This window comes from Neophocaena asiaeorientalis, unplaced genomic scaffold, assembly GCF_003031525.2.
Source record: "Neophocaena asiaeorientalis asiaeorientalis breed wild unplaced genomic scaffold, Neophocaena_asiaeorientalis_V1.1 scaffold19, whole genome shotgun sequence".
NCBI classification, from domain to species: domain Eukaryota; kingdom Metazoa; phylum Chordata; class Mammalia; order Artiodactyla; family Phocoenidae; genus Neophocaena; species Neophocaena asiaeorientalis.
The window spans coordinates 8584703-8594671 of NW_020173388.1; the positions used below are offsets into that span (position 1 = coordinate 8584703).

The 9969-nt window shown below is 39.2% G+C and overlaps 1 protein-coding gene across 1 annotated transcript in view; it reads left to right on the forward strand.

Annotated features, from left to right (window-relative positions):
* LOC112400771 (atrial natriuretic peptide-converting enzyme-like) overlaps nucleotides 1–9558 on the forward strand; it is a gene marked incomplete at its 3' end in the record, with an annotated part of 94927 nt that extends 85369 nt beyond the window's left edge. Inside the window, exon 6 of the mRNA XM_024746697.1 lies at nucleotides 9377–9558. Coding sequence (XP_024602465.1) covers nucleotides 9377–9558 — 182 coding nt within the window. The remainder of the gene's footprint in view (nucleotides 1–9376) is intronic.
* Between the last annotated feature and the right edge of the window lie 411 nt (nucleotides 9559–9969).

Consider the following 9969-nt stretch of genomic DNA (forward strand, 5'->3'; position numbering starts at 1 on the left):
TTTTTTGTTCTAGTTCTGTGAAAAATGCCTTTGGTAGTTTGATAGGGATTGCATTGAATCTGTAGATTGCTTTGGGTAGTAGTCATTTTCACAATGTTGATTCTTTTAATCCGAAAACATGGTATATCTCTCCATCTGTTTGTATCATCTTTAATTTCTTTCATCGGTGTCTTACAGTTTTCTGCATACAGGTCTTTTGTCCCCTTATGTAGGTTTATTCCTAGGTATTTTATGCTTTTTGTTGCAATGCTAAATGTGAGTGTTTCCTTAATTTCTCTTTCAGATTTTTCATCATTAGTGTATAGGAATGCCAGAGATTTCTGTGCATTAATTTTGTATCCTGCTACTTTACCAAATTCATTGATTAGCTCTAGTAGTTTTCTGGTAGCATCTTTAGGATTCTCTATGTATAGTATCATGTCATCTGCAAACAGTGACAGCTTTACTTCTTAGTATGATCCTTTTAATGTGCTGTTGGATTCTGTTTGCTAGTCTTTTGTTGAGGATTTTTGCATCTGTGTTCATCATTGATATTGGCCTGTAGTTTTCAGAAAGCTTACTGTATTTTTAAAGACATTATTTTATAAGATAGCATGTGCCACTCTCCTATGGAAATGCAACCCTGAAATAATCTTAAAAGCCAACTGAAAAATATGACTTGATTTAAAACAATTTTCGAAGAATTTGTCAATTATATAAAGTCAGCATAAGGTTATTTTATTATTTTTTTCTAAATGAAGAATTATTACATCCTGCTAATTTATGTGTTAAAGATTTTGTCTGTGTCCCAAGAACTCTAATTGTGTCACATTTGAGAATAATGGAAACATTACAGGATTAATATTTTTTCATGTCTATATTTTTTAAGAATTTATATAGATCAGTAGTCAAAGCAAAAAGAGGCTTTGTTGCTTATACCAACTATATATTCGGAAAGTCATCTGCCACTTCCCTGATTTTATCTGCTAACGTGTAATCAGCAGTCTTTTGGGCTACACCTGTGCTGACTACCTGGCTGTTTAAGTGGGCAGTTGTATCACAGTTCCCTTTTCAGTCTCAGGCAACATGGGTGATTTTTAATTTTTTTTAATTTTTAATTAAAAAAAATTTTTTTTTAACATGGGTGATCTAGTCACATAAAATGATAAGTAAGATTTCATTTATGTGCCAGAATGGCTCCAAGTGTGGGTAATACACAGTCAGATAACTCACATTCCTTTTATTTTACAAAGACGTAAAGCTGGAGAGTCAGGCCACAGGAGCTCAAATTTCCTGAAAACGCCTTGTCAAATCACTGACAGTGTCTCAAGCACACATATTTCATCATGCTCAGTGGAGTTTGTTTACTTTTCTCCTCAATAATTCATGGGTATTAGGTGGATGTGACTAGAATTTATATTTAATGCCAGTAATTCAGTGCATTCAAAGATCCATATTTAAGGCATCATTTCATGATGTGCAAAAAATCAAAACAGCTGCAAAAAATAATTGAACAATTGAAAATTTTCCTGTGATTTTTAATCCTCTATTCCATGAGCCCTGGTAAGTATGCCAAGTATTAATGAGAATCAGGATCATGTTGGATAGAAGGGTATGGAATTTTATATTCTCTTTCAGGGGCGGTTGTGTGGTTTTACGTTATTCACACTCATCTTAATTCTAGCTGTGTTTATTTCTTGTTATTTCCTCAAATTTCTCTATTTTAAGGGTGACATCTTACTGTTGGCATATAAGCGAGACACTTAATCTGTAGGGTTTTCATCTATAGCGGTTTTGCCGAGATTTTGCCTTTATGTGGGAATTATTTCAAGATTCAACAGTGTAGAATTTGCTGACCTGATAGGGAGGAGATCATGTGAACAGGGATGGAGCGAGCTCTTGTACAAACCATTAAGTTGGGAGTTAGGTAGTGACAGTTCTGCTCCCAACTTTGCTTCTGACAGCTTTGTTCCAAGCAGGCCACCGAATTATCCTCTGCATGTGATTCTTTTATTTCTCAAACAAATATTTATGGAGTGCCTACTGTATACACTCAGGATAGGACAACAAACAAAATAGACAAGAATCCTTTACTTCATGAACCATATATTATATTGGAGGGAGATAGGCAATAAGGAAACAGATTTAAAAATTTTTAATAATAATAATAGTATATCAGATAGTGATAAGTGCAATGGAAAAATTCCAAAAAGAATTGAAGAGCTTTGGGAGAGTATGGGTATGGTGGCAAGGCATGCAGTTTTAAGCAAAATGTTGTTCAGGAAAATCTCACTGAGAAGATTACATTTGATCCACGAACATATGGGAATCCAGGAAGTGAGAGAGACCCGGACATACCGAGTGTCTTGTGATATCTGCAGGAAGTGAGAAAGGGGGCATGATGGAATCAGTCCTGCAAGCAGATACTGTTGGCAAGGATGTGAGTGTTGGGGGGTAGACAAATGGTGGCGTGGAGGGTCTTGCTAGGCATGTAGCTTGGGAGCTCCCTTTCAGCTTCTGACATCAGTTTATTCGGCAAAGGTGTTAGGAAAGTTATCACTGTATTCCTTTAGCAAACATTTATTGGCACCTACGATGTACCAGGTGCATTGTCTGGTGCTAGGGATGCTTTGGTGAATAAAACACAGTTCTGCCTTCAAGGGACTCAGCATAATAGGGGACAAGACATGAAAACAATTACACTGCTGTCCAATGTGATCAGTTTAAAAGGTATGGGGGGAAACGCAGAGAAGGAGGGACTCTTTCCATTTGGCAACATTAAGAAGGCTGTTCCCAGCAAAGAAGTAACAGCTGAATTTGATTTTGGAGGATATATAGAAATTTGCCATGTGGGCAAGGTGGAGAAAGCAGACAGCCTAAATCTGTCGTATATTAGGGGAACTACAACTAGTTTAATTTTATGAGAACATAAAATGGGGAGAGAAGAAATGGATTTGAGGGACTTTGAGGAAGTAAAATTAACAGTACTTAGTAATTAATTGCATATGAATGGTGAGGGTGAGGGTGAAACAAATGTTTTTAGGCTTGCAGCCTTGGGTAGATGGTATTACTACCAAGAAGGAGGGCTGGTGGTAGTGGGAGATAGGGGGTTAATATTGACATAATGTCTTCATCTGGTCCAAGAAGTGCATGACCGTAATTTTCCTTCCAGTGGAGGTAAAAACAGCTTTCCTTCTAGAGGAGATGACATGATTTATACTTTCATCCAGTGGTATGCTGGTAAACTGGCTCCCTGAAAAACAAAACAAAACAAAACTATGATTTGTAGCATTTGCTGATTTCTGCGGTGTAAACACTCATACCAGATGTCAAGCTAATAATAGTTGAACAGTCTCCTCCCACAGCACTGCGTTTTGTCCCCTGACAAGTATTTGTTGAGCTCTCGTTGGTGTGAGGCATGCAGTCATGTGCTGGCTCTTTCTTCTTTACTTCTCCTTATCCACTTCCCACCCTCCTCCAGCCCACTCTTCCCCACAGGTTGGTTTCAACAGTGGCTACTTTCTAGCTTCCTGTGGGGCTCAGCCAATGGGAGCCACCAACAGGACATCAGAGTGTGGGGAAGAGAGGCAAGTTGGGTCATGATCCCCTAGTTTCTTCTTTTACCAGGTTACACAGTTTGGAGTTGCCTGAATCCCACTGTGGGAGGGCCTGGCTCCTATCAGGCAGCCTTCTGCATACAGCTCTTTCTGAGTCCCAAGAACTGCTCCTTCTCTTGTCCCTTGAATCTGAGATGCTCACGGCAACCTGTCCCCGCGTGCTGCACTACCCCTGGTTGGTTTTTCTAAACCTTGCCAGTACCTTCATAAGTGACCTTTTCATTAAATACTCTGCAGTAATCCTACTTCAGTGAGTCATTTCTTTCCTGCTGGAACCATGGCTATTACAAATGAAGATGATGAAAAACTCTAGTTTTAAAGAGTTTCAGACCAGTGTGACCAAAAAATAACTGGACTTCTCCCATGATTTCTCTTCTGGTGTGAGACAATGACACTTGTAAGTGTTCACTAGCACAGCTTTCTATCCCCGTGTCTAATGAAGCTGGGAACCAAGGTAATCTCTTCCCTACTCCTCTCGTACCCCAACTAAGCCATACCTCTTGTGAGGTCTCTTGAGACCACCAGAGAGTGCAGACATAGGAAGCTGATGCTGTTGGCCCATCACAGAGAAAACAAGTCATCTGTTGTTTTTTGTGTTTTCCAGCAGTGGTGATGAATTCGTGCTCCTGTATGATTTGTGGATTTATGCTCCTGTGTTATCTGTGACTCCTGTTTGTGAGAAGAGGTCAGCTAGGTGAGACAATTCCGGAGCACTGGGCTGGCGTCATAGCATCTGGCTATGAGATCTTTTTAAGTTTCAATTTCCTTGCATGTAAAAGGAGGAAACAGTAGTACATTATCTTGCAAGACCCTTCCGTTGTTAACATTCTCTTCACGACTGAGGTCCGCAGCTCTGGGTGTTCCCATTGACTATGACTTTGTGAGCACTGTTCAGGGAACAGCTTGGCCTGACAAAGACAAATTTACGACTTTCTTTAAAACAAAAGATTATGTAAGTCTCATCAATAAATAATACATCTAACTCAGTAACATGCCTCTTACCAAGTGATATATCAAAGAAAAGTGTATTAGTTACCTATTGCTACGTAACAAATTTCCACAGATGTGGCAGCTTAAAACAGCACCCAACTATTATCTCCGTTTCTGTGGATCTGGAACCTGGCAGTGTCTTATCTGGGTCCTCTGCTTCAGGATCTGTCATATGGGTGCATTCATGGTGTTGGCCAGGTCTCGGGTCTTATCTGAAGGCTTGCCTAGGAAAGGATCCACTTCCAGGCTCATGTGATTGTTGGAAGAATTTCAGTTCCTTAAGGGTGGAGGGCCTCAGTTCCCAGCTGGCTGTTGGCCAGAGGCCAGGCTCAAGTCCTTGCCATGTAGACCTATCCAACATGGCAACCTGCTTCGTGAGAACTGGTAAGGGACAGCATCTGCTAGTGAGGGAGGAGTCACAGTCTTATGTACCCTAATGATGGAAGTGACATCCCATTACCTTCTGTTGGTTGTAAGCAAGTCACTAGGCCAACTCACACTCAAGGGGAGGAGGTTACACAGGGCATGAATAGCAGGAGGTGGGGTCATTGGGGGCCATCTTAAAGCCTGCCTGTCACAAAAATTCTTCCCCCCACCCCTCCCCATGGAAGAAGAGTTTTAAATCCCGAGCTTCTCTGATAAAGGTTAGTTTGTCAGAAATAAAAAGTGACAACTAAATGCAGTGTGGGATCCTAAATGGAGATCTTGGAGATGTTTGAATAGGGTCCTTACTTTAGTACCAGCGTTAATTTCCTGGTTCAGATAATTACACTGTAGTTACGTAAGGTGTTTGCTTTGGGGGAGCCTGGATAAAGGCTATATGGAAACTTTCTGTATTGTTTTTATAACTTTTCTGTAAGTCTCTAAAAGTAGTTTAAAGTAAAAAGATAAAATTAGCTACAGGGATCTATTGCACAACATGGGAAATATAGCAAATATTTTATAATAACTATAAATGGAGTATAACCTTTAAAATTGTGAATCACTATGCAGTACACCTGTACATAAGATTATACATCAACTGTACTTCAATAAAAAGTAAAAAGTTAGAAAAAAGTGATATATAAAACGTAAAAATCCATTAGCTATTATATAAGACTGCTGTGTGGCTGTAGCTTATTCAATGATTTTAACTTTATGTCTTTATCAGAACCCGTTTTGCTGATAAAAATCTATAAATTTGTGGGGGAGGGGAATGGGGAGATGTTGGTCAAGGGTACAATAAAGAAAAAAATCTAATTTTTTGTAAATAAATATAGAAATTTTAGTAGATAAATTTGCTTAAAATTGTATATGTAAAAATGTAAAATAGCTAGCTAGTGGGAAGCAGCCGCATAGCACAGGGAGATCAGCTTGGTGCTCTGTGACCACCTAGAGGGGAGGGATAGGGAGGGGGGAAGGGAGACGCAAGAGAGAGGAGATATGGGGATGTATGTATACCTATAGCTGATTCACTTTGTTATACAGCAGAAACTAACACACCATTGTAAAGCAATTATACTCCAATAAAGATGTGGAAAAAAATAATTTTAAAATAAACATCTTTGTCTACAAAAAAAAATTATATAGGTAAAATCTACAATTTTTTTGTAGATAAATAATTTGAGTAGCCTTCCTAGTGAAAATCCCCCAAAACCTCACTATTCCTTATAATAGAATTCTTTATATTTGTTCCTATGTATTTGTTTCAACACATAATTACAGAGGTGAGGAAAGAATTTTCGGCTTAAGCTTGAGTTGAAATGTTGTAGGGACTTTTGCACAACCCCAAATGCACTTCACACATCACTTAAAGTAACCATCTTTCCTAAAATAGTAGCCTGGTAGCCCAGTCTGGCCCCTCCACTGTGCTGAGCACTGTTTTCAAGATGTCAGTCTGCTTGTTGCTTGGATATCAGCACTTATATTTCAAAATAGTGTGGTCTGTCTCACGGCACCGTTCCATGTGATGAAAAGCAAAATGCTTCAGTCCCTCGTAGGCACTTGAATTTCATGCAAAGCAAGAACAAATGGCTCTTCATTCTGCTCAGTGTTTGAAAGGGCTGCTGGTTATTAATACTCTATCACTATTTCACATGTCTTCATCCAGCAGTTTAAAGCCTCTGGGTCTTGGTTGGTTACACCTCTTTAAGAGAGCTATTTGGAAACACTCTAGACATTTTTCTTAGGCCCTATTTTTAGAATGGAAAGCCTAATGGTATTTTAATGTCTCTCTATATTCCCAGAACAAGTCTCGAGAAAAAAAATGTTACCTTTTGAAATTTAGCAAAGCTGGTGGGATTATCACCACTCCTCTGAGAAGCATTGTGTTAAGGAATGAATTTTGATTTACAGATCCAGCAAGCAATCTTCTAATGATGCCAGAAACCTCTGGGAGGGTTAAGTGTCCATCTATTATTTTGTACTACTCTGTGTTATCTTCCTCTCTTTTCTTTGAAAGTCTCATTGTGATCAGCTCACTTGGGGAACGTAATTTTGATTGTAGGGAGGGAAGAAAAGGTTGAGGAGCAAGTAATGCTCTTGTGGAGGTGGCTGACCAGGTGGGGTGCTGGAGTGGCGTTGGACAGGATGGTGTCAGTACGCAGGTCAGGGACTAGGTGGCAAGGAAGAATGCTGAAGCCAAGCCTAGCTTATTTTGGAGCTTTGCTGTGGGCTGTCTCACACCTGGAAAAGAAAGAGAAATGCCTTCACCCTTTCCTAGTGTTCCTTAGCCCCTTAGGCAAATACTGACTCATTGAAGGTTAACTAGGAGTTTGTAGAGTGAAGGGAGAACCCAACCACTGTGTCTATGGTTGGCCCACGGGAAAGTACATATCAAGTTTCGAACTAACCTTGAGCTATGCTTTTGGAGCATACATTCCTAAAGTAAGGACTCACATGTAAAAGAGTAGTTAATAGTCCTTGAATCAGTCTGCCTGGGTTCAAATGCTGGCTGTGATACTCACTACCTCAGGGATCTTGGACAAGTCTCTTATATTTCCTGTGCTTCAGTTGCCTTTTGCGTGTATTAGGGATGATAGTAATGGTATCTATGGTACAGTACAGTACTATAGGGCTGTAGTGAGAAAGAAATGAGTTAATGCACGTGTAGTAGCACTTAGAGCCTAGCGAAGTATAAGTATTTGCATAGGATTCTGTGTTCTCCACATTCCTCCACCACGTTCCCCAGTTCCATTTGAGAAAATATAGTCTCTAATGTCTTTGGAATAAGATCTAGGAAAGGAAATCTTTTAAAACAATGTTATTTAAGCGATACTTTGCATCCTATGAGTATCTAATATATTTCCTGAATGGCAGTCAGGTGTCCTCTTTACACTGAAACACTTGCCTGGACTAATTCATATTTTATGTTCTAAAGCAAATTCTTTCAAATGCAAAACATCTTTCTACATCTTCACTAACAAATTTAGCTACATATTAATGTGGTCATGTGAATATCAGGATTCTAAAAGATACCCAGTTTTAAGGCGAGTTTCTGAGAAGGTCAAAAGTGTTCCTATCTGAATGTAACTGTTGAGTACCCCTTTCTCACATTTTCATATAACAAGATCTCACTCTCAAGATTCTTTCACAGACTCAATCACTTCTATTTTAACTCAGTGACTGGCGCATCCTATTATGTTTCTGTGATCTATAGAAATTTGAATGGGGAATTATAATTACTCTTTAAAGTTCTTAAAGCCTAATTATTAGATCCTTATATGAGAATAGATGATATGCAACAGTAGATAAAGCGTGGATTGAAAGTTAACACATCTGGATTCTCTTCCCGCTTCTTCCATTAGGAAGCTATGTGTGTCTCAGAATCTCCCTGAACTTATCTTAAATGGAGGATTTGAATGAGGTGTTGTTTAAGGTTTCTTACAGATCTGATACTGTATGATTCTGCAATAGCTTATTGACCCTACATTTGTGAAGTGTGTGCTTTGCTTTGACTGACATGTATATTTTCTTTCCCAGTTTTCTTAAAATCATTTGAGATGCCTTTGCTAGATGACCAGCCAGGGTGAGAGATGCAGTCTATAGCTGCAAAGTAGAAAAAGCCATCTGGGTCTGAAAGAGAACAAGTCCGTGGCCTTGACATTGCAGCATCCCTGTCCCCAGACCCAGAGCCGCAGATCCAGGAGTGTTTGATTGAATGTCAGATGAATAAAGACAAACTCCAGGGTATCATTACTTTACTGTTAATGGGCAGTTGTTTGTGTTTTTCAACTTTGCAGAAGATAACATAGAAATTAAAAGATAAATAACTGTACAAGTTTTCAGAGTTGCCATTTGTTTGTATAATATTTTCTTTTCCAGAGAGGCAGTGGAGGCTAAGGAACAGCTTTCTCTCTGGCTGCCTCTCAGAGGTACTTTGAATTTCTCAAAGGGATGATAAAGAAATGAGATTAACCTATTTTGTGACCTACTTCTGCCTTTCCATTTTGGGGGCATTCATTTCCATGTTAATTTACTCCTTTTGATAGTAAGTAGAGCTCTGTCTTGGTTGACAGGTTTACTTTAGCATAAGAAATCCCCCCCCCAAAAAAGTCATTTGGGATAAATGCTTCCACAAGAGACAGTTAGATGATGTGTTATGGAACTAGCTTATTCCCTCTAGAATCATGACAGTAGGGTAGCTGAAATCCTTGTTCTAGTGTTGAAGGTAGAAGTTCAAGTTGTTGACGGTAGTAAATATAAATTAAGATAATATCGCAGCACTGGTGGCCAACTTTTCTTTAGCTTAATTATTATTTTGAGAAATAGTCTGTAAAAACATTAATGTTTACCTTTCTCTTTTCTTCTAGTCATGGACTCCTGCCCTGTAGGTCCTTCTGTGAGTCTGCAAAAGAGGGCTGTGAATCAGTCCTGGGGATGGTGAATGCCTCCTGGCCCGAATTCCTCAAATGCTCCCAGTTTAGAAACCAAAGTGAACACACCAATGTCAGCAGGATTTGCTTCTCACCACGGCAGGAGAAAGAAAAGCAATGTAGGTGTCTGCGTTTTGTTGCATTTTTAAAAGTTTTTTATTGAAGTATACCGTCCATGAAAGGAAGTAATGTGTACAGTACAACAAATTTTAACAAAGTGACCAGACCCATGTAACCAGGACCCAGATCAAGAAATAGAATATTAACGGCATCCCAGAAACACAAGCCCCCTCCCAGTGACCTGATCCTCCCAAAAGAGACATCTATGCAGACTTCTATCAGCTTAGGTAATTCTGCCAACTTCTGAACTTGATATCGACGGAATCGTACAGTATGCATGCCTTTTGTGTTGAACTTCATTTGCTCAACTTTATGTTTGAGAGGTTCACTGTATTTTCATCTTCTTGTGGTTCATTCATTCTCATTTTTATGGTATTCTAATATATTTTCCATCACAGTATATTTTTCTG